This window comes from Amia ocellicauda, chromosome 11 (assembly GCF_036373705.1).
Source record: "Amia ocellicauda isolate fAmiCal2 chromosome 11, fAmiCal2.hap1, whole genome shotgun sequence".
NCBI classification, from domain to species: Eukaryota; Metazoa; Chordata; class Actinopteri; order Amiiformes; family Amiidae; genus Amia; species Amia ocellicauda.
In genome coordinates this window covers 31362641-31388002 of record NC_089860.1, presented here as the reverse complement: position 1 = coordinate 31388002, position 25362 = coordinate 31362641, and the positions used below count along the sequence as shown (strand labels likewise).

At 42.8% G+C, this 25362-nt stretch overlaps 2 protein-coding genes across 6 annotated transcripts in view; both read right to left on the bottom strand.

Annotated features, from left to right (window-relative positions):
* Positions 1 to 5066, bottom strand: part of yrk (Yes-related kinase) — a 45577-nt gene extending 40511 nt beyond the window's left edge. For 2 of the 4 annotated variants that reach the window (XM_066717446.1, XM_066717448.1), the window contains exon 1: positions 4750 to 5066. The gene's annotated coding sequence lies outside the window, so the exon portion shown is untranslated. Of the gene's footprint in view, positions 1 to 4105; positions 4389 to 4749 lie in introns of those variants that run through there. The other 2 variants (XM_066717449.1, XM_066717447.1) reach the window with 2 other exon arrangements.
* Positions 5067 to 10624: 5558 nt separating this feature from the next.
* Positions 10625 to 25264, bottom strand: sesn2 (sestrin 2). Of its 2 annotated transcripts, none has more exons than XM_066717443.1 (10): positions 24541 to 25264; positions 19936 to 20001; positions 17861 to 18058; positions 17387 to 17569; positions 16541 to 16753; positions 16245 to 16386; positions 15893 to 16008; positions 15453 to 15643; positions 14684 to 14828; positions 10625 to 13633 (listed from the first exon to the last, which is right to left on the bottom strand). In XM_066717443.1, the coding sequence occupies exons 1-10, from the start codon at positions 24871 to 24873 to the stop codon at positions 13547 to 13549; spliced, it is 1674 nt and encodes a 557-aa protein (XP_066573540.1). In that variant the 5' UTR covers positions 24874 to 25264; the 3' UTR covers positions 10625 to 13546. The 2 variants fall into 2 exon arrangements, with proteins under 2 accessions (XP_066573540.1, XP_066573541.1); XM_066717444.1 differs by lacking the exon at positions 24541 to 25264 and adding an exon at positions 21455 to 21571.
* Positions 25265 to 25362: the final 98 nt, after the last annotated feature.

Sequence of the window (25362 nt, the reverse complement as noted above, 5' to 3'; positions counted from 1 at the left end):
AAGCCCCAGAGGTATACTCCTAATGAAACAGGAGCTGACACCTTTAAAGTAGCTGGTTTAGACCTATAACGTATATATATTTATACTCTCTTCAGAAAGAAACTAGTTGTTAAAGAAATCCACCTAGTTTGAAGTCTCTTGGGAGGGTTTTGAATAATCTTATCATCTAACACTACATCTCAGTTAACTTCAGTTCCAGCTGAAGCAGTAAGACTTCCAAGTTGATGCTGGACGTAAAAAAAATAAATCTGAAAAAAGAGAAACTGCTGTTTTATTTCCAGTCAGAAATGTTAGCGATATAGTATAGTAATTAGTCACTATGTTTCATGATTAATTGCTATGGAGCACGGCTCTCTGTTTACCAGCTCAAGTGTGACTTGGGAGGGGGCGAGAAAACACCTCCTCTGCTGCATTTGCACTTCCAGCAAGGTGTCAATCAGACAACAGCATATCGCATCTTGGCTGCCACCTCCGGGCCCAGCACCAACCCAGCCTGATCACAAGGCAACTTGAGGGACATTACACTGTAACATTACTATAGTCTACCAGTCCACACACTCCTTATAAGAGTTAGTTTCAGCCAAAACGCCTCGGTCCCCAGATTTTTCCACTGGAGGTCAAACACCAGTATAACAAATGTGCCACACTACCTACTTAAAGGGCCTTGTCATTGATTCTAATTATGCCTGATGTTAACGGGCCATATTCAAAACTCATTAACCACCACACTTGATTCATTTTTTCCTGAACAACAAAAACATAACAAAACAGGTTGCGTGATGTCACGTACACTCTTCAGGATGCTAATTTAAGCGTTCTTGTAGGAAGTTTTATGTCTTTGAGATTAACTTTTTGAGGAGAATGACTTACGAACGCCAGTCATGTATTAGAACGGTCTAACGGGCTTTCAAAGCACGTAAACACTCTTCACCTATCAGTGGGAACTGCTGACAAGGTGCTATGCCAATTATAACTAATAATCATTTCCAAATATTGACACTAGACACCCGATGACATTTACCGAACACACTTGATTTGTGCAGCACTGACAGCCTGTGAACGAACACAATAGCAGAACAACTACAGCAACACATGGAAGATGAAAGCAGATTTAGATTTAGAAATCAGTAACTGTGTAGCACATCAAATTAAATGTCATTAAATGTGAAGCATTGTATTTGGCCAGAGACAACAAAGATGGTTATCACTATTAAACGAATCAACTAGAATACATACAGTCGGTGATGTTTAGTATATCTGTTCAGCACAGACAACTCACACACCCACACACTGACTGGCAAACACACCCAGAGCAGTAGTGGTACCATTATAAGGAGGTATTATGCACAGGCCAGCACCCCTTTTGTCAGCTCTCTTGGGCTCTTGGGGGTTACATTAAAGGTAAAGACAAATGGGGGGCATAGGAGAATTCAAAGTAAAACAACAGGAGTTCTAACAATGTGTAAGTAAGCAGGAGTGTAAGGAAGCATAGCTATATAAAGTGTGAAATAAGATGCTAGATTACAAGTACAGTCTGAACGGATGTGTCTTGATTGATCGCCAGAAGGTGGTCAGGGACTCTGATGTCCTGACCTCAGTGGGAAGGTCGTTCCACCACTTAGGGGAAGGGTTGAACAGGAGTGGGCTCTGGAAAAAGTGGAGTGAGGGAGAGAAGGGGCAAAGTCAGTCTTCTGGAGCAGGAGGACCAGGGAGGCCTGGGGGGAGTGTAAGGAGAGAAGAGGGCCTGAAGGCAGTTTGATGCAATTTGGTCGAGATGGTAGGTGAGGGTCCAAGTCTTGAACTGGTTGCAAGTCAAGATCGCGGGCCAGTGAAGGGAGTGGAGTGGTGGAGTAGCGTGTGCAAATCGGGGCAGAGAGGACTCCAGATGAGCAACAGAGTTCTGGCTGAGCAGGTGGGTGGTAGTTCTGGCCAGCTAGGAGGGAGTTGCAGTAGATTTAAGACTTAGGTATTATGGTGGATTTCTTATTGTTTAATCCTTGGTATTGGGGTATTAAAGTAAATGCAATGCATCTAAGATGGAAAAATACAAAGTGCGTGTCATGCCATGCTTAGCTTTAAGTCTATTTTGAACAATGTATTGCCTTCTGGTCACCGGGTTATAACAGTCTTATAGGTGACTTGAAAAAAAGTCAAAAGATGGGCAGCTAGTCTAAATCTTCACATCCACTGTTGTGGGATTTTGATTGATGTCTAGTAATCAGAGGAATACAAAAACATGAACAGTTATTTTGGAATTCAACTGGCAAAATATGTAGGCATGAATTTAAATTTTGTAAGAGCATATTTATTTGACAAAAGTGTTTATTGGCTGGTAGACTGAAGCAAACAAAAACGACCAGAAGCTAAGACAAAGAAGCAGTACCGCTGTTCAAGCAGGGTTGAATCTCAGTGATTTAGCAAACTTTGGCATTTATTTTTTGGCAAAGTTTGCAACTGGAATTGTGACCCATTTTAACATGATTTGTCCTTTCTATGTAAATTCTGTAATTACCGCTAATTAATTGATCGGAGCACACTACCCTGATGTTTAGTATATCCCCAAACTCTTGAGCATTCGTTTTGACTTGCAATAATCACCATGGCTTATGAGATCACCACAAATTAAACAAAAGGATTAATACGCCCCCGGACCACTCATAGTATGACTGCAATTCCACAGGGCTGTGGTAATGAGAGAACAGCACAGGGTCCTTGTTTTCCCCTCCAAACATTGACAGAGGCTTGGAATACAACAATGGCCTTAAATAGAGAACAAGATCCTTCCAGCTTATGTATACATTCTACAGTAATCCTGAGGTATCACACTACAAAACAGCAACTGTAATCCAATTTCAGTTGAGGGGACTTCAATTTCTGGTGCTAATTTTGACAACTAGTTCGATGCCAACTATAGGCAACACTTGAAGCCGTTTGCATTTCCCTGCAATTTTAGTTTCCACATCCTCTTAAGTGTGCTTGGTGTGCTTCTTTTCCAGTTGTCCCAGATAAACGTATCTCACAGAAAAATGGTCTGTGACAATTTCCAGGAGATTTAAAGGGGATCCAAGACCAATTTGTCACATGTTCTTAGTAAAGTATTACAGAGATAAGACTTAAATGCAGTTATGCACTTAACAGGCAAGTCTTGAGCTTCACACAGGAGGAAGCAACAGAAAACATCTGTATCATGGGGGAACTGATACTAGCCCATGCAGAGTGTAAACCAGCATAGGGTTGATGGACATGTTCCCTTTATCTATGCATTGGATTTTGTAGGAAAATCTATGATATCAATACTACTCCTAGTACTACTACCACCACTACCAACGATAATAATATCATTATTATTAATAATATAACCTGAGCTGTTATGCATGCATGCATGCAATGGCTCTGTCTGGTAAATACACACCAGGTTAAAAGTCGTCTTATAAGCACTGTTACAAGGCAACTCTTCATAAAGGCATAAACGACTAATAATTTCGCATACAGGTCTATAAAAAAAGATACGCTATCCTTGTTGAGAACAGTAATCGCCCATCAGAGGGTATAACTGATGGACTAGTAACCAGTGAAGTTGCTGACCGGCCCAAGCCCTCCTGCTGTGTGGAGGAAGGCAGCATCCTAAACCTGCCTGTTTGTCTGGAAAGAGACGTCTCTCCCCATCACCCCACCACCCCACAAACAGCCGCTCATACAAGGGATGCAGGATATCCGTCCTTCCACACTCAATTCCCGGATCTGGGGGTAGCGAGGAGGACGAGGAGGGGGGGCGGAAATTCACAACAACAACACGGCTAAAGCAGCGCAGAGCACCGGTGCTGGCAATCAAGCCCCAGGCAGCAGTCCCACACGCATTGACACAGAGGAAATGTCAGGGCTGCAGCCCACGCAGCGCCGAAGACCAGCCACTACACCAGTAAAGCGCCAATTCGTCCATTTATTCAATGCACAATCCAATCGAGTTTACAAATCATCGATCAAAAGCGGGCTGCTGGTTTACACTGTATCTTTTTCCTACAAAGCGGATATAATCGTGAATGTATATCAGCATTTCAAATCTGGTAGTAATGAATCAGATTTCACTAGTGGATATATCACCTACCCAATTGTAGCCTTTCTGCAGCTCCCGTGTTTACCCAAACAATCCCGAAATGAAACAGTGTAGCCCAAGCACTGCCATCCTACAGGATCGTGTATTGTTAGATCACTTCCCAGTTAACAATAATGCGTCGCTACAACGGTGTGGGAACGTAGCGGGTTTTGCTGCTAGAATTCGGTGAGAACGTTGTGTGTTAGCCGGGTTCGAATATGACGTCTAAGAATCCCGCTACAATGAAACGTCCAAACCCTCCATTATAACCCAGAAAAAACGGGGTTATTACTACTAGGACTGCTCATAAATAGACAGCAGTCTGATTCGGTACGGTAGTAAGCAAGTCTTTACAAAACACACAATCTGGTTTAGACGTCAGTAAGGGGCACTCCTCAAAATCCGTCCGTTTTCAGTGCAAAGTCCCCGAGGCAGCAAATCAAGTATACACCAGCACCACAGACATATTACAACCGCTTGCATTATTGAAATCACAAACGATCTGCCGTACTCGTCTGCTGGAGAATAACAACACACACCCGTCCAATTCAGCCGAGACATGCCTGCCTGTTCTACACACGCAAAACCGGAGCGGAGAGATGTAGCGGGCTGGAGGAATGCAGCATTTGACTTCAATTAAAAAAACCCGGTCCTACCTGTATCGTAATCCGCTCTAAACAGATGCAAACCGGGCAAGAGCGCCAACATACAGTCCTGTCTGGGCTCCGGCAGGGATGGTCCTCTCCCTCCTGGCCGTATTTTAGCGGTGACTGTGATAGGTTCACTGTCTGCAGCTTGTGTCTGTAACACTGCTGGATCTAGATGGCAGCAGTTTCCCCTTCCCCTCTGCTTCCTCAACACCGAGTGTGCTCTTTCACTGAAGCGCCATAGACTGATATTGCAGAATAACACTATAGCCCTCTGCCTGTAGGAGACCCTCGCAGGCAAACGAATGCACGGCTTCCTATTGTCTCTCTAACAGCTGGTGGTTTATGAGAAGCGAAAGTATGAGTGATCCGGGTTAAATATGCATGTCGAGGGATGATAGACTGCATGCTTGTATGTCAAGATAAAGTTCTTGGATTATTCGTCTTTTCCTGGAGAGCATGCGGTTGAAATCGGGTGATGGAGCATGATATATATTTTTTTTAGTTCTATGTAACATTAGTAGGCAATGGCCCGGAGACATGGCAAGACAAAGCTCACATATAAAGTATAATAATAAGGAGCATATCTTTTTATTTCACTGGTTCCAGCAAGGGCGTGAATTACCTTTTTTGTTAAGCCTGGAGATGTTATTAAAAGTTGTTATACTATTAGTCATTGCATTCCCAGCACTACAAAAGGAATTGTTTCGCTGCAAGCTGAAATATCCAAAGCCATACCTAACTGGTTACCTTAAAAGCGTACCACAAATACATTGGCTCTTTTCCCAGGCTAATGCATTGTGTGCCATTGATATCTTTTGTTAAGAGTTCATTCTCTGTATTCTGGTCAGGTGGAGTTCTGACGGTGTCTGTTCAGCACAGACAACTCACACACCCACACACTGACTGGCAAACACACCCAGAGCAGTAGTGGTACCATTATAAGGAGGTATTATGCACAGGCCAGCACCCCTTTTGTCAGCTCTCTTGGGCTCTTGGGGGTTACATTAAAGGTAAAGACAAATGGGGGGCATAGGAGAATTCAAAGTAAAACAACAGGAGTTCTAACAATGTGTAAGTAAGCAGGAGTGTAAGGAAGCATAGCTATATAAAGTGTGAAATAAGATGCTAGATTACAAGTACAGTCTGAACGGATGTGTCTTGATTGATCGCCAGAAGGTGGTCAGGGACTCTGATGTCCTGACTTCAGTGGGAAGGTCGTTCCACCACTTAGGGGAAGGGTTGAACAGGAGTGGGCTCTGGAAAAAGTGGAGTGAGGGAGAGAAGGGGCAAAGTCAGTCTTCTGGAGCAGGAGGACCAGGGAGGCCTGGGGGGAGTGTAAGGAGAGAAGAGGGCCTGAAGGCAGTTTGATGCAATTTGGTCGAGATGGAGTGGTGGAGTAGCGTGTGCAAATCGGGGCAGAGAGGTCTCCAGATGAGCAACAGAGTTCTGGCTGAGCAGGTGGGTGGTAGTTCTGGCCAGCTAGGAGGGAGTTGCAGTAGTCCAAGCAGGTGAGAACCAGCTGGAATGTTGCAGCTGGTGTGTGTCAGCTTGGAGATGTACTGAGAGTAAGAGTGGGTCAAGGGTGACTCCTAGATTCTTACCAGAAGAAGAGGTGGAGAGTGCGGTAGATTCCAAGGGAATTGAGATGGAGAGATCAGTGGAAGGTGAGAAGGAGGAGGGAAAGAAGTAGATATCAGATTTTGAGAGGTTGAGCTTGAGGTGATCCAGGATCCAGTGAGTCCATCCAGGATGAAATAGCAGTCAGACAGGAAGAGATGCGAGAGGGGATGTGGGGGTTAGAAGAGGGAAAAGAAAAGAAGATCTAGGAATCATCTATATAGAAATGTTAGGAGAATCCATGGGATGCGATGAGATGCCCAGAGAGCATGTGTAGAGAGAGAACAGGAGGGGGCCCAGGACAGAGCCTTGAAGCACACCTGTTAAGAGAGGTTGTGGAGTGAATGAAGATCTGGAAAAGAGAAGAGGAGAGCAGAAGCCCCATCACTCCCCCCTGTCCAGATGGACAAGGAAAGTGGGACTGGACAAAGACAGAGGTCAAAGCAGGAGGGGTAGGTGAGTTCTCTGGGGAGATCCATGTTTCACAGAGAGGAGGGTGCGAAGGCGGAGATGTCAACTGTGTTGGAAGTGGCAGTGAGTGGCAGTTCAAGCAACCTCCAGAGAGGGGGATGGAGGAGAGAGAAGAGGAGGGGATTGGCACGGAGATGAAGTTGGAGGGATTAGGGAAGCAGTGGCTTCCCAATGGGAGCTGGTGAACACTGAGAGGAAGTGCAGAGCAGGACAGAGATCAGAGAGATGCCGCCTCTTCGCAGTCTTCTGTGCACTGGTGTCCTACAGCTAGAGTCCTGGCCCTTCCGTGAGGCAATTATATTGTCCACCTGTAACTAACTGGAAGAGCGCACCCTTGAACTTGACTTATAAACTCCTACTAACACATTAATACATATACACTAACAATTTTAGGGACTGCGATAGTTCTCCTTTCAATTTAATTAGTTATAAAGTCATATTGGTCATTCTAATTCAAAGGCAATTGCAGAGTAAATCAGAAATGTTTGTTTGCCAATCATAAAGAACAAACCCAATTACAATTGCCTACACTTGCTTTAGAAGACAAGAGAAAGTTCAGGCCAGAGAGAGAGCTGTGCACACCCTGGCTTCTTCCAGTTCACCAGTTCACCACACCAGAGTAACACCATGGAGGAAAAAAAAAAAAAAAGCTCCAAACTTATTCTTTCTCAGTTTCTAAAACTCTCTCTCGCACTCTGACATTTATTTTTTCAATTAGAGGTGTGAGTAAAATATGATGTGTAGTCTTCCATTTATAAAACAAAGTAACATAGCGTGAGCTCTGTATGATGATGCAGATACCAAACCTACCAGCCTTCCTTGTCAATGACATTCATGTTGTTACACTATACTATCCATTAGCTTAAGTACTGCTTTACAGCAGTGCACACATGCCAATATCACAGATCCACTGGATCCCTGTCTCGGTGCACAACATGATCATACCAATGCCATGTACTTTCAGATTCTTCTGTTTTTCTGCGGACAAATTACAATTCTGATACACAGAGAGCTTCGGAAAGCCTCTGATATAACCAAAACAAATCCCTGTGCTGTATCAGTGCATTGCTCAGTGAATATCCTATTATACTTGTTTTTATTCTGTTTTGCGTCCCTCTGGATTTGTTTTTGACTCAGTTTGGATATCAGGAATTCAAGCAGAGAAACAAACAAGCAGGCCTTGTGAAAAACTACATAATCGAGAGGAAGTTAAACAGGAAGCAAAGATGTGTTGTGCAATTCAGCGAAGTCCATTGGTGGCCAAGAAAAAATAAATGCAGGGGTTTCCAGCCAACTTCCCCTGAGGCAGATGCAGCATAGATTGGACAGGGTGTACCTCTAGTGGTTAATCAGTAAGATGTCTAGATTATAATAGAAGGTTTGGATTGTTGAAGAAAGCTTTAGGTGCTACAAAAATAACAGAAAGTATTTGTTAAGATGTTGGGGGAGCAAGGGCTACAATGTGGGAGACCTGCAGAATGCAACAGGTTTATAACTCGTGGACATAGCTGCTGTATCCCAGCTCTCCAAGGTGTACATGTCCAGAAAATGCATTTCATTGCCAATTTCTTGCATCTCAAACTACTGTGGCCATAATTTCTAAATTATATATATTATTTAATCTCGTTTTTTCACTGTCTCTACTTTCAGATATACCCAGTTTTAGGTGTCCTGCTGCCAAAGATCAAAGTCTATCCTCAACATTCCTTACAGCCATCCAGTCCCTGGGCTTGACTTGTCTACCCCGTGAAGAGTTTTACATACCTGTATCAAATCCCCTCATCATCTCGTCTATGCAAGAACAGAGATTTTGTTATTAGCTAAACCGTAACAAAAGTAATGATACACAACAGGTGAGTAATAGGAAACTAACATGAGATCGCATTATGAAAGTCATACACAGACAGACAGGAGGGGGCTGGTAGCAGGAAACTGTACTTCCGACAGGGAAATCTATCTGCTAAGTGACCACATTCAACTGCACCACGGGTTTAACCAATAGAAAAAACTACTGAGTAATCTATTATCTGGAAAGATCATTGCATAATTCAATGAATAAATATGTGAATACATAAAAAAAATATATATATTTATTTTACTCACTCTTTAAATTTAAACCATCAAAAACAATATCGATACTGCTACCACTAAGACTAATAATAATAATAAAGTAACTCAATTTTAGGCCCCTCAATAGCCACACCACCCAGGAGAGAGACATGCCTCTCTTTAAAGAATAACAAATATATACATTTAAAATGAATTAGTTCAAAATATTAAATATTGAGACATTTCTTGAATCACTTCAAAAGACAACTCTTTCTCAGCTCTCTCAATCTTTAGGGCCTCTTCTAGTGTAACCCTACCACTTCCCTTTTCAGTTTACAGGTATTCATCCCCTACTTGCTACAAATCATGTCTCCAGGATTAACACTCAATCCAGGCGTGAATTGCATTATTCAAACCATGCCTCCATGGCTACAAACACATTCTTAATGAATTGGTCATCAGAAATGTAAATCTGTGTAATAGCAGTAGAAATCCTACAGGGGACATAAAACGGGTTTCTCAGGATTTCTGGTCTTTGTTCGGTTTTCTTTGTAGCAAGTTCTTGAATGAAAATGTTCAAACACTGCATTTTGTAGGTGAGGAATGCTGTGAAAGGGAAGCGGCTGAGGTTTTAAACACACGTCCACAGTTCCTAAATTGAACGATTCTCCAACACCTTCTAAGCAAATTTCAGTTAGTGCAACAACTGAGAACATGCTGCCCTCAGGTGGCAGAACACAAGTGTTAGATTACATTAAACATATGAATAAATAAATGTACATGTGGTTTGTCCATTTATTACTTTAAAATAACGCATATAAGGGACAGTTCATATTTGGGTCTACTTTGATGTACTCCGTAGAGGTCATACTTTCAGAATATGTACTTAGTGCTTGTACACTGCCCAAAAGTACTCAGCATTTACATAAGAACATAAGAAAGTTTACAAACGAGAGGGGACCATTGACCCATCGTGCTCGTTTGGTGTTTATTAATATCTAAGTGATCTAAGGATCCTATCCAGACTATTTTTAAATGTTCTCAAACTTTCAGTTTCTACCACATCGCTGGGTAGTTTATTCCAGATTGTGACGCCTCTCTGTGTGAAGAAGTGTCTCCTGTTTTCCGTTTTGAATGCCTTGAAGCCCAATTTCCTTTTGTGTCCCCGGGTGCGTGTGTCCCTGCTGATCTGGAAATAGCCTGTGCTGCCAAGATTGTATCTGCTGAGCCACCTATTTTAGTATCATCTGCAAATTTGACAAGTTTGCTAACTATCCCAGAGTCCAGATCATTAATATAGATTCGAAAAAGCACAGGCCCTAGTACTGATCCCTGTGGAACTCCACTAACAACCTCACTCCAGTTAGAAGCAACTCCTCTAATCGACACCCTCCCTTTCCTATACATCAACCAGTTCATAATCCATCTACTTACATTACCCTGAATGCCTACAGCTTCCAATTTGAGGATCAGTCTTTGGTGTGGAACCTTATCAAAAGCTTTTTGGAAATCTAAGTATATCATATGTACTTACATGTACTTACTGAGTACATGAAAGTAATATTCGGAGTATATCCTCAATACTTCAAGTGCGTACATCTTGGTATGAAAAACAAGAAAGATGCCATCAATCTCAAAAGTCACCATGAGTAAAGGCACAGTTGTAACACCTGATGGCAACATTACAAATTACCACTGGGTTTTGGCTCACATCCATATTTTATCCAAAAAACACAAAGAGCAGTTTTTATTGGAACACAGTTTATTTACTTCTTAAAAGCAGATTTGAAGCACAACCCCATTGTAGTCAATCTTCCAGACTGTGATGGCAAGGTTACATTCAAGTATTACAAGAAACAAGGCCATTTACACCACAACAAATACAGAGAACAGAGAAAAAGAAATAAAAAGTAATAGAGGAGTGGAAACTTTCTGGCAATAAAATAATGACAGACAAAAAACAAACACTGAGCAGTGGAAAAACCACAAACGGCTGCATTGAGCTTTCAAAGTACATGAGTAAAGTGCAGTTTCCCCACACCTGTCTGGGAAGTATGCAGGTATTTTAATGCTAAACACAGTAGGAAACCAGTGACAGAACTGTAGTAAATGTGATTTTAAGGAGAATTTTTAGGTAATAGGGGGCTCAAAACTCCCATTATCTACAAACTCCAGGCCTCTCCATGGTTATCAAACTCACACCTGCTCACAGATCATCACACTGCTTGGGTTAGACAAACAGCAAGACTTGTGTCACAGTAACTTATTAACCCAATTGCACTGCACAACCAAAGCTGTCCGAGTCCATTAAAACTCTTATTACACCGTATTCCAGTCTCATACAGTGTAGATTATTAATTACTTGGTTGTCAGTTCAGATTATGAATGGTTTATTAATGGGTGAACTTGAAATCAAAATGAAAGTGGAGCTTTATCTGGTCTGTACCTTTCAGGTAACAGAAATGTTGAAACCATTGCAACAATCCAAATACAAATCTAAAATAAAAAACACAAATCAGAAATTTTCATTCATTCAGCACTTGTGAAGTCCCAGAGGTTCAAACTGAATTAATAATCCACTTCCTGCACCCACAAGAGCTGAAATACTGTTTCCCTCCCCACAAACGAGAGTCCGATCTTTAGAACCAGGTAAACGGCGACAGCCTCGTTATTTTACGAGTTTAAATTCCAAATCTGAGAATACATGAATTGCAAAATAGGGGGAAACATCAGGAAATAATACCTTTTTTTTTCCTTTTTGGTTAGATTTGTTCTTGCATTAAGACATTCAACACAGACCTTTATATGTGCAAGACAGCACACAATCAGTGCACAAAACATTGAGCAAAACACCAGAAAAAGGCTCCAGAACACCCTGAGGTAACATAGAAATTAGTATTTACAGCCAGGAAAAGAGGTGTGGGTCTCTTCTCCTGGCAAGAAAGAAAGGGGGGGATTCAGTGCATCACACCTTCCAGTTTTTGTTATGTAGGTTTGGGAACATAACCAATATGGAGTTCTTTGGGTAAACTTACATTTTCCTATTTCACAGCTTCAATATACTAAATATGCATGTCGTTTAAAGTATTCTGCATGCCAGCAGACATATCATGCATCATGAATGACTGATTGTTGGCAGGAGTTCTCTCAGCTGGGTGGCACCAAACAGCTGGGGGGATCCAGTACACAACCACACACACATACTGGCAGAGGTGGCTGTTATTCTCACCATCGAACACCGTTGTCGATCTCAAGACCACTCTAACACACTACCTTTCGTAGCATACCCTGAGTCATGCATTAAAGATGGACCGCTTTAGTGCGTTCTGCAAATAAAAAGACTCTTTAAAATAGCTTGCAAAGAAAAAAGGTCTGGAGCACTTTTCAAAAGTCTTTCACACACAAATACATAAATAGAAACGCACACACACAATTCTCACAGTACCGAGATGCAATGATGTTCTGCCAACAATCCTAAAAGTCCATGATTAGCTTGTGCAAACAATTAACAATAATAAACACTTCAAAACAGTGTATTAAAAATGTAATGATCTACAGAATCTATGATCTTCCCACTCCCCAAAACTACAGCCCATACAGGGTCCGTTTAACAGTCTGATGCAAGGAGGTCTACATATATACGTGAGTGATAACTTGTTAACAATGGCTTAACTTAAGTGTGAAATTCTACGTGTAGAAAAAAGCAAACAATTGTAATTAAATAAACAACTAAGTAAAGCCCCCTCTGTTCACATTTACTATATTGAAGAGCTACAGCTTAAATTGCACATTATTGTGAGATTCACACAAATATATGTCAAAGAGATCCATAAGAGACAGGAACAAAAAGTGATTGACTGTGAGCACCAACAGACTATTAAGAACAAAAAGAAAAAAAAAACATGAACAGATCATACTGGTATTCGGTAACGCACCACTGTTTGGCTCACAAACACACTCTCACACAACGCAGACATCAGTTTGTCAGTTATATGCCTGCATTGATGTAATTTCTGTCTGATTGTACCGTTGCTTCTCCTCATCAGAATATACTCAAACCATTTTCTTTTTCATTGTGTTTAAGTCTTTGTTATATTCCTGCATTTAGTGCAGTTCTGTCTTCTAACCACAGCTGGTGTATTCAGCTCAGATTGTGATATACCCAAATGCCAGTGAAGGTGGGTCCATTCACTGGGCAACAATAACAGGCCTGATCCAAGAAGGAAACTAGCTACCTCACTTCACTTCCCTTACCCTGAGAAACCTAAGGAAAACAAATTGATTTAAAATCTGATGCATGCGTGTGTTTGATTGAGGGAGTGAATGGAGAGGTCATGGAATACACCTTGACCAGGAGATACGGTCTGATCTCAGCACAGGAGTTTTCCAGTCCCTCTGCATGCACAACCCAAACAAAAGTGAACTAGAGATCAGTGGTTCAAAGGTCAGACAGCATTCAGCGACATAGAGGGAGGAAAAAAAAAGAAACCCCATAGGACACAGTTTTCTCATCTCCTCAAGCCGTGTTCACGGGAGCAGACGGTCTAAACATACAGATATCGATTCAGACGCACAGACCCGTGGAGGAAGGTGAGGGGAGAGAGCGGGGCTGTGACAGTGGGGTGAGCAGGAGGCGCCGGGTGTCGGGGGGCGGCAGGGAACGCCCTCACGTCATATAGCGGGTGATGGCTCTCAGGGCGTACAGCAAGGCCGCATGCATCCGTGACTCCAGCAGCAACAAGTTGACGTGGACCTGTGGGGTGAGGAGTGACAGTGGATCGTTGGCTCACCGCGCACCAATGGGCAATGAACTCCCTCACAATGACCGATTCATGGACACTGACTCACTCACGTTACAAAATCTAAAAAAAAAAAAAAGGCCTTCCTTCCTTCAGCAGAGGTCTTGCAGATACACTATACCGAGGGAAGAGGTCAGGTCAGGTCGGAGGTCAGTTGAGTGAAACAGAAAGTGACTGCGTTGTTGCATGACGTACCTTAAAGCATTAAACAGAAACGCTGCTGTATTCAAGACTGTTTTGCAGGGATTATGGGATTATCTGAGCCCAAGTTTTTAACTGTAAAATGGAGTTTGCCCTCAGTCACAGCTGCCTCTAAAGGCACATTAACTCTCATACAGGAAAGGCCTAATGGCAGCTCTTTAATCGGGAGCCTGAAGGGTGCTTCCCAGCCCTTTAACTCAGCGTCTAGCCCCTTATTATGTAGTGTATAGGACAAATACGAGATCAGTTCCTGTGGTTATAAGATTTCCTTTTCCGATTGACTGAAAAGACTCTAGCGCAAAAGTTCAATGTGCTCTATTCAAATCACACACTGAGGGGAAAAAATAAAAAATAAATCGGACACCAGCACCAAAATTCAATCTGTATCACTCATAAACTGTGAGACTGACTCAGGCTTAGACATGCCTAAAGCAATAAACGCCGAGTCATGTTGTGAATGGCGCTGGCGTATTGTGTCCAGTCTTGTCTAGGGGAACACTTTGCTTACTGCTTAGCGAATACAGCAACAGCCTTCACATATCCTTAGCCACATAACATTTGACTTTGCAATTCAATCAGGGGATAAATATATGCATACAGCTATAAAACAAAGATTTTCCAATGATTACAAAGAGTTGACAAAAGCACACATCCTTTAACTAGTCTTTGCTATGCACAGTGCTACAGTACGAGAGATAAACTGAACCCACTGGTCAATCGATGCATTTTGAAAGAGGAAAATTAAATAAACATGACATCTAGAGCATAGATGTATAGCTTTACTGCAGCTAGTGCTTCTGTACCTTCTCTGAATGTTTGAAGTGTCTCCAGAAGCTGTTGTACATCCTGCGCGTGGTCTTCTCCGGGTAGCACACCACCGTTTTAATGTAAACCTTCAGGCTTATCTCCAACAGTTGGTTCACATCGCCGTAATCATAGTCATCGAACCTGTGTAGAGACATTGTCACAGTGACTTCCTAGTCTATGCAAAAGAGCCTACAGTAAGGAACAGACCCCCAGTGTCGGGGTAAAATTGCCCTCTATGCATTGTATATACCCACTGTATAACTGTTAGAAAATAAGAAACTTTCCAGTAAGTGATTAGTTAAAACTTGTTCTTATTAGGATTTCTCTTATCTGTGTGGCAGATGAAAACAATTTCTGCTGCGGTGGCAAGTTCTTCGAGTAGCGAGCTGAAACTATCCATAACATGTTTGTCTCGTACTGCGTCCTTGATGTCAATGCCTCCCTTTCTGCACTAATTACAAAGAATACTTTATGAAATATTGTTTCCCGTGTTTCGGAACTGCCCCGGGACATATGCGAAGAAATTATCACCCAGGTTCGGGATGGCCCCGAACCTCCTGTGAAATACCGCTTGGAGATGTATAAAAGGCTCCTGCAGAAAAGTCTCATCTGTTACTGGAACCGCTCACTGGGGTGCCTGATTCACTGGAACCCGAAAGGTTGCTTCAACTGAAGCGTTGTACCTTAACACCCAGCCTTGGTATAAAAATAAATACAAAACCCAACAACTTAACATCCGACACAGTGAGGGGGAGGGCCTCTCACCTTATCCCAAAGACGCAGTGGATGTAGTTCCAGACGGCTTTGCGCAGCATGTAGGTGTCTACTCCGCAGTGCATGGCCATGGTGTTGTAGGTCAGGTTGGAGACCAATTGGAACTTCTCGTCTAGGAGCTGCCCAACGTCGGGGTACAGACGGTTGATCAGGGAGTAGCCGTGGTCCTCCCAGGAGTAATCCTGCACAAAGAAGGAAAACCCATTTAAACCAGAGCTGTGTTATTACTCAGAGAACAGAGCACAAGCAACCAAGAACACCAGCGGTGGAAAAAAGCTGTAGCCAATCCAGAACCATCACACTAAATCCAACTCCTTAAAACACGTTCTAGGAAAGCCCATTCCTTTAAGCCAAAAGTCAAACCGTCTTCAAGTTTTGTTTTGCTTCCGTCAGATCCAGTCGAACCCCAGTCACATGTATTGATGTCCTACCTGTGCACGGAAGGTAGGGGGCGTGGTCTCCCCTCTGCGTGTGAAATCCTCGTAGCCGAAATCTGGGTCCTCCGCGAATCGTGACACACTGGTGGGAGGGGGCAGCGGGCTGTCTTCTGCACAGAGAAACAAAAACAGGGTTTACACAGAACCCTGCAAAATCCATGGGTGAAATGCAAGAGAATCCCCTCCCACACCACCAATATCTACTCATGTGGAATGGGCTGCTTGGGTTGGCAGCTTATGTGTTTGGGACTCTTGGAAACCCTTGTCCATGACTGAGAAGAGTAGATGCTCAATACAGATGATGGGGTGCACTTGTTTGGGGGAGTCTCGAGGGCAGCATTCATACCCGAGGGTGTGACGAGCAGGCTCTCGCTCTTCTCCCTCTCGAAGCGCGTGGCCCACTCCTCTTGGCTGGCCTCCTCGTCCTGCTCCTGCAGCAGCTTCATCTTCCTCATCAGGGCCTCCACTTCTTGCAGGGCATCAGCCGCCTGGGCAGAGAGTGAGAGAGAGAGGCTTTATATGCAGCTCAGTCACACATTCATATTAACATTATGATTTGTAGTATTAGATTGATTGACTATTGATTGGAGTTCTTCCTGAGAATATCACATGGCCACACAGAACTCTGCAGACGGCACTCACCCCCTGCCTGTTGGCTCGATCGTCTGTCCCGGGGCTGTCGGTGGGCCGGGGGGAAGGGGGGCGGAAGGCGTAACCCCCCTCGTGGTCCGGCTCAGGGTTGACCCCGCAGCCGAAGATGAAGGAGGAGAGCGAGTGGTGGTGTGTGAGCAGCACCACCGCGTGTATTAGCTCGGCCAGGGACCAGCAGCCCTCGCCACCAGGCCGCACCAGAGCCTGAGACAGGAAGACAAGCAGGGTTAATAGTTTTCTCCTGAACATGGCCAACCTTTGGAATTACACATTAAGCTTCTCCATTTTAGCTTTTCTATATCCGTGCACGAGAAAACGTGGATAACGTAAGCAGAATAGAAAAGCATCATAGCTGCCATTTCCTATAATTCTCCTCTATGTATTGCTTATTCATATGCAATATCTTATTATTATACCTATTGTGTTACAACAAGTAGTACAACAATCTGTGACCATGATGGCACACCAAACTGAATTATTTTCCCAGATCCCAATTTATCTCTTGGAGATCTTTACACCACTTAAAAGCACCGTTCGCCAATTGATTCTTGTTCCAACACCAGATTCACATAATTAATTTGCTCCTTTGTCCTACTTTATCAGCAGCAACACAAAGTCAAATTGTTCTTGACTGCATGCATTTGAGAAAAGCAGTGGGTTTCTGAACTGGTGCTGGCGATTATTTAGTGCTTTATAGAAAATGAATACGTGATGTGCAGATGTTCGTTGCTCCTTTAGTGTAGCTATAATTACAATTTGCAATTAAAGCATCAGAATACTAATTGTAATTGTATTTTCACAGTGAAGGAGCGGGGCAGGGCTGGGCAGGGCTCTCACCTCAATGTGCTCCTTGGTGATGAGCCAGGGCCGGTGAGCCAGCAGTTTGTTCAGGTCGTTCAATCTGCGCAACTTCAAGGGCGCAGCGCTCAGGCCATCCAACCACTGCGGGTCTCCGCCCACTTGCACGAACTTGGAGGCATGCAATTGGACCAAGTAGGAGCACTGGTGACGGGCGGCAGCCTGCACCAATAAAAAAAAAAGACAACTGTTGTAACCAAAGGTATCTGGTCAAGGAGAAGCTCCACCCCTCCGACATCTTGTAGAGGGTTAGTACTACAGGTTGTATCACCATGATTGTATCCCTTTTCTGCCTGTAAGTTGTCACGTCGTTATAACATAATTGGGGGAGGGGGGGCGGAAATATGATATAATCAGTCAACCGCAATATATATATATGGATTTAAATAGTTTATTCTACTTAATAGACCTTGTGATGCAATAGTGGAGCAGGATTTATGGCTGGGCCGTTACCATTATGGCGATGTAATGTCTCCAGTGGTACGGCAGCGGCCCATCCATCTGAAGCAGGTAGTGCTGTGTGCGCACGAAGGTGCCGAGGTACTCTGGATGCAGCCCCATCACCATGGTGACGTGGTCCAGCCGGCCGAAGGTCACGAACGCCTCAATCAGGACTTGCTGCCTCCCTTCCTGAGCACCATCCTCGGCAAACTGAGGGAAAGAGCACCCAACACAGACATGAGACACTGCTCAGAGACCTCCCGACACACACACCCCATTTCCATCTGAAGGAGAGCGTTAAAAAAAAGTCAGCTGGGTCAGGCCAGATCTTCAATAATGTGACTAAAGAGAGCACAACTATAATCTGAGCAAAGAAGGGCAAGCTTCCAATTAGCCTGACAGTAGGAAAGGAAATACAGCCCCCCGCCATCTGAAGGGGGACTTTCCAACACGCGCACACAGGAAGTGAACATCAGAAACCAACCAAATGCAGCAATAAATAAAATGAAAATCATTAAGTAGGGAAATTACATCTCCTAAACAGGGAAACAAACAAAAAAATAAACACATTGTTCTTAAAGATTATAATGGCAAATTTGCTCTTGTACTCCAGTAATATTTGTGGCTACTTTGCTATACTCAGTAGAGGTCGTACTTGTCAGAATATATACTTAGTGCTTGTACACTGCCCAAAAGTACTCAGCATTTACATGTACTTTCCGAGTACATCAAAGTAATTTTCTGAGTTGTGTAGTATTTGGAATCAAGAATTAATCTGCCAAATTTAAAGAGGACACAAGTATAGATGCAGTTAAATCAGTTACATGCACTATTCAGCCACAAATATGAGGAAATATTAAAATTACATAACATTATACATTTCCAACCGATTTTCAAATGTATGACCTGCAGAAGTTTATTACATGCCTGATAACACGGATGCATACAGACTTGTCAAGCCAGCAAACATAAATGATGGCAGCATGTCCCAAGTTTAGATGCATGTATATATAGTGTATACTGACTAAAGCAATACTAAAATCTCCTTATGCCTATTCTACGCTGTATTCAACCTGTACTCCAGTATATTTACATGTGCTAGAGCCGTGGTCAGCCACATGCAAGAAGTGTCCGGCCGCCCCGCCTCCAAAGGACAGTTTTGTAACAGCCTTCCATGTTGACAACAGGTACGAACCTGGAACGTTCAGGATTGAGCAACAGCATTCCTGTCAAGACTTCCTCTCCGAGTCTGGACTGCTGAGTAACTAAGGGAGGGGCCGGTCCCAGCAAGAGGATGCCGGACTAAAGACCAGAATTTGTTTCCTACTGCTCGTTCCTGGAAGCCTTCAAATCTACTAATGCAAATAAATGCAGGATATTTATTTTATCTTCTGTAAGTAAATGACTGCTCTTGCTATGGAGGGGAGAGACCAAAAGCCTCCTTACCGACAAGACTGAACGCTGACTGACAGCGTGAACAAATAGATAATTTTCTGTGTAAAGGCTGACAATTCGTATGCAGTATTGACACTTTTTTTTTTTTTTTTTTTAAACATAATTTCTTAGAACAACAAAGTTATAAATCAGTCTCCCCTCAGGCTAATTGGATACTACCGCCTATTATGTGTCATACGAGCTATGGCTGTATTATAATGGAGCGTGCAGTACGCATTGATGAATCAGCACCATGGAAAACATGAAAACCTGTGAGCGAGAAGAGAAATTCTTCACATAACCATGTTTTCTGGCTTATTCAGTGTTGGTCTTCATGACACTCTAATTTTAATAAAAACAGCATTTTTCACAGGATGGACTAAAAAGCTTGGGAGATCAAAGCACTTACTCAACAACACGACCCAACCCAACCATCCAACCCAAATGGTTAAACATTGATAAAACCAATCTGACTAACTGATTAATTGCTCCTAGCAGCACTTATTCTGCGTTCCTTCCTCTCAACCTTTAATTCAACATGTTATGGGTGTTATCTTTACATTATTTATGCCTTTTCTGCGGGCTGCCTTTTAATTTAATACACATCGCAGAATATGCAGTAATTTGTGGGCCTTCATTCAGTGCGACCTTACCTCTTCTGGCGGGATGAAAAAACTCGGCCCTCTCCCAAGGGCTTGTGGGATCTCAATACCATGCTCCTGAGGGAAACAAAAAACAATTAAGTCCAACATAGTCATATGCACCAATTTATTATTTGCGAAGTTAACAGCACTTGGCATACCTTGTTTAAACTCCAACCATTCCTTACAGAGCTGAAACTGTAAACCACCTACCATGACATGCAACATCTACAATCCAAATCAATCAAGTCAGAACGAAGGTATGCCTTTGCCACCACGACCAGCACACAGAGCTGATGCTTTTTCCAGATACAAAATATAAGATAGATTAGGTTAAAGCTATTTTGTTTGAACATTTTTTTTTCTTTATGAAGCAAGAGATTCTTGTATATTGTATTACTTAAGTTTATCCCACAAGCAATTGAATGTCTGAAGTGCCTTGTCATTAAACAGACCATAGCTGCTGACCATGAACAGCACAATTACACAGAAGGGCTCGAATTGAGGACCTGAGGCAAGACAATGGATGACTGGAAGGGACGCATTTGAACTTAAGAAAATAAATTAAATACATACATTAGAGATTGAGGAAGTTATCCTGTTTTATGCAGGTGACCCCACTCATTGTAATAAGCGGCAGGAGAAGTTTAACAGACTATCAGAGTGTTTCACTTTTTCAGTTACTGTAATGTGCTAGGAATGATCTCAAAACCTGAGGCTTCTCTCCGTCAGCAGGGGTTCTTTTCAGGCAGATGAAGACATTAACAATGGCCCGGGAACCTCTTTGAATGAGCCGTTTCCCAATGGAAATTTCCAGACTACACAATGTTGAGGCAAGTCCCTTTAAACACAGCACCAAGTCCCAATCCACAAGAACCATGGAGCTAGTTAATGAGCTTATACTTTAACTGAAACACCTCAGTCTGCCCTGTTTCTATTTATATATTTACTAGTGACAATAAACCATGTTAGATTTCATTTGAAATCTAAGCACCGACAGCATTTGTAACAGACCTTTCTAGTAACGAAACACTTACTAAACATATTTTAAGGAAACACAGCCCAGCGATTAAACAAACCAATGGTTAAAAAACTAAAACAATTTTAAACATCTACATGCCGTCCATTGTGCAGTTAGGATGCACACGCAGTCAGTGAAGCGCAGATGTCCGCAGTTCTGCGCGGCTCCGCCAATGGGATCTGTGGGATTCCGCAGATCTGCGCAGAACTGCGGACATCTGCGCTACAAGAACGTGACGGTCAGGAGAGAACGTATCGCTGGGCAATCAGACACAATCCGTGAACAAACCCCAACAAGACACCGCTAATAATCATCGGCAACGCAATACAAATGTAATTATAGAGGCCCAGACATTATTTAGCCTAATCTGATTATTACATTTATCATGAACGTTAAAAACGACTTTCAAAGAAAACGTAGAAGCAGCTGAAAGAGAAATCGAATACAAACAGAAAACAAAGCTGTCAAAAATGCCAAAGTAAAGGAACAAATACACATCACTGCAGTTACCTTCATTTGGATCATTCAATCGGTCTTTTTGAAGTGCTAAACTGTAGCTAATCTGAAGCATATTCCCGACTCCACTGCACAGCCAGTCCCTGAACAGATGAAAGCCCAAACTCGCAGCGCATTTATACTGCAGCGCCTGTTGCATCACTGCGCTTTCTGACGTAATCCGAGCAACTATGTCTGCAAACATGCATCTCACACTGGACAACATTTACTTCACAAAATGTTCCAAATATAGTACATCATTTACACTGTTGTGGGGAGAGAGAATTAATACTAATAAAAACAAACATACCAAATAGGCTAAATCAAGGCGTTTGCAAATCGACTTGGTATTTGTATACAACCCTTATTAACTAATAACATGTATAGATGATCCTTTCACAAAAAAAAAAAAAAAAAAACCCCACTTACAGAGTACTGTGATTTGTAAAGAGTTTTTTTTTTTTTAATGTTTTAAACGAGTTTGTCTTCTGCGATCTACATTATTCCGGTGTGGACGAGTTTTAAAGTAGAAATGGACAAGTCAAGACTTGTGCCACAGACCGGTCTAGGACAAAAACACGATTGATTAGAATATATATTCTATTACCTCTATAATAATATATATACTGGTAAAATGGCTATTTCTTGTTTGTACTGTTATCCCTGGGACTCGTATTGAATAACAATTGGATTGTAACAGTAACTGAAAAACGGACACATTGGTGCCATTCAATTCAGAGCAATGCAACAATGTGAGGCACGACCCTCAAAGTTAAGATCCATTCGCAAAACGCACACTTATCATTTCCAAATTGATTTGCAGTACAATGTTTGATCAAATGCTCATTTTGCTCTCGTTTACCTTAATTGGTATGATTTTGTCGATGCATTTTCTTTGGTAGTAGAAACCTCCATCAGAGATAATCATTTTCTTTACCGTTTACCACAATCCACACATGTATCGCGGAAACCGCAGGCACAGAGATAGTGTGGATCACGACTGTTAAACAAACAACCAACCCAAGTCTCAGGATATCACAGCTTCCACCCTGATCACAAACTGGTGGCAAGTGGACAAATTACAAATACAGGGAGGTGTAGGAGGAGTTAATTACTTGGAAAATCCCTAAATGTCCTAAATGTTTCGGATTGGCCAGGCGATTGGACATGTTGCTGTCCATTTTTTCCAGCCGTGTCAATATTTAGAACTTCTTAAATCATTATAATAGGTGAATTATAGAAATGGAAAACTTTAAATAACTTGATATACCAATATTTGATATCATATATATCATTCATGTGTTGGTGTGGCTCTGGCCTGGCTTCTGCTTTGTCAATAGACTATATCAGAAGAAGACATGTATAGAGAAGGTCTTTTGGACCCACTGTGGAGTGGAGGTTTGCAGTTTAACTGGCAGCAAGCAGGTGTAATGGATCTCTCAGGTCAGTTAAGCCATTAAAGCAACACACGCAGTCAATAAGTGCGTCAGTCTGGGGTGACCCCTGCCCTGAACCCGCACTGGTTTAGGCTAGAGGTGAATGTTGTACGTGTGTTTGAGAGGAAAGCAAGCTTCAGCTGTACTCCACTTACTTTTGGTGAAGATTATTTGATCTGTAATTTGATAAAATTGTATTATTCATTCTTGCTTGCGGTTAGATCTGAATATTTTGTAAAAGTGTTACCCACAGTGCTTTACAAATAGACTTGAGTTTGTGTCCCTCTCTTTTAATACCCAGCAATCAGTTTGGCAAAGGCTTCTCAGGAGCTGTACAAGTCTCTGATCCTTTACGGTCCTGCAATTTACTTATTAACCAGAGATTTTTCGTTTTGTTTTTTTGTTTAAGTGCCTTCCAGAAAAAATGTGTGCAGTCACTGGGCTGATGCAATGGTGCCAAGGACTGACACTACAGGATCAGCATCTACTGCTCCGGCTCTACTCACTTTGCTCAGAGATTTGCTCACTAATGTGTCAACTGATACCCAACTGAAGACCTGCAACTTGCAAGCAGTGTTGCGTTGGTCAGAGTTTGTTTTATTTTAGTCACAGTCTGTCACATCCAGAAAAAAAACTATAGCCTCATTTTCCTGGCATGGGCATCTTTATTCTGAGAGGGATGTCCCCCGCCCCCTTAAATCAAATCAATTACAAGACAAAATCCCTATTCAGGAAAAATCCCAACAAATACAGATGACTATCTTCAGATTGACTTAAATATTATGCAGAGGTCGAGTATGTACAACAACTAGTTTCAAATCACAACAAGAATGACTTAATTAGAGCACAAAACTGAAGACTGGAAGATGTCACAAGATAATGAGTTTGGCAGGAAGTCTACACACTAATGCACTCTCTGCTCCCTGAAGAAAACATAGGACAGCACTTCTACATTCAGATGGAATATTTCCACTATGAGTGCATCACTATGTTAAGGACATAGATGTGTAATCCCAGCAATCTCCTAACACTGCCTTAATATGCATGTTGAATAGCCGGAGTTGGACTGCTGCGAGAGACTGCTTCTTGTTTTCAATGCTTGAGTGAAGCTGTCTCACTGATCTCTCTGCACATGAAGGGGCACACAGTATCTAACAGCTGGCAGTAGCACTGAGCTAGTACTTAAAAACAGACGCATACATTACAGTTTAAAAACACACCCTGTGTAGTTATTACACCAGGCTCTGCTTTACAGAGGAACTTTAGTTCAAGTGTCTTTGTGGAATGTCAAAAATATATTGGATTAGTGTAGATATTGGGTCCCTTTGCATAATTTGCTGTGAAAGTCAGATTCCCCAACACCTTAAGTTTCGGGCATGCGTACGTTTGTAAACCTGAAAGGTGCGCATTCATTATATTTATCTTGCAATCGGGTGAACTGGATAGTTTTCCAGGAATCTGCTTCGGGTTTACGGCTTTTCAGGTTGTTAATTTGAAAAGTATTAAAAGTCAACGTTACCCACTTTGTTTTAATCTCTGCAAAGCAATGCAATGTAATAACTGAATTGCCCAAGCAAATGCGAATTGTATTCAAAATCGTGTAATTGATTCAGGCAAGTGGCCACACTAGTGCGCTTTACTTCTTAGGAGACCACCTGAGCTTACCTGGACCGTGTGCAGGAGCTCGGCCACCTTCTGTCGGATGTCGCGGAAGGGACACTTCTTGGACACCCTGAGCATCTGCAACAGTGTGTCCTTGTCCAGGCTGACCGAGCCCTCCGCCGCTGCCCCCCGCTCCACGCACAGCAGGACACCCTGCGACAGCGCCACCAGAGCCGCCTCCCGCTCCCCCTCGTCCCGGCTGCAAAGGCCACCGAACCGCCTGCTGTCCCACATCGGGTCGGAGCTCGTCCGTTTCCGCTCAGACTCGGCTTGGTTCGCCTCGGCGCTCTTGCTCCATCCTGAAGCCGAGACAGGAACTGGAGTCATTTCAAGCATTTTTATAGTGGAGCCCTCGCCGATTGATTGCAGAAGGGTGTGTGTTGCGTGAGCCTGACAGGTAGGCAAGGCTATACTATTATAAACAACTCTAATGGAAACGAATACGTTTCTATCAATCGCAACCGACGCTGTAAACTGGCCCTCTGCATCCTGCAACACGTATTCGGCATCTTTCGCTGTCGTTGATCGATAGAAAACCAGCTGGACTCAAAACTCGGCAACAGAAACCGCTTCCATGGCGGTTCTTCATAAAGTGGCGAAAATCCTCGTCCTTTCCGACTAAACGACGTCTCAAAAGCAAGTGGGAAATGCCAAAGCAGAAAACAAACAAGTACTTCAGCAACAGACCTGGGAAAAAACAGCTGATGCAACTACGGTACAAGCTGCCGTAATAAGATAAGGTAACCAAGGGTGGCGGTCATGGACATTGTAGTCAAAATATGGCGACTGTTCCTTTAAACCCAATGGGGCCGATTTGTGCAAAGA

Excerpts from the sequence above, each read along its gene's own strand:
- sesn2 (XM_066717443.1), bottom strand. The coding sequence starts at position 24,873 with ATGCTTGAAATGACTCCAGTTCCTGTCTCGGCTTCAGGATGGAGCAAG. Across the intron at positions 16,754-17,386 it reads TCACCAAGGAGCACATTGAG|GCTCTGGTGCGGCCTGGTGG; the intron begins GTGAGAGCCCTG and ends TTCCTGTCTCAG. Across the intron at positions 13,634-14,683 it reads ACTTCAAACATTCAGAGAAG|GTCCACGTCAACTTGTTGCT; the intron begins GTACAGAAGCAC and ends CTCACCCCACAG.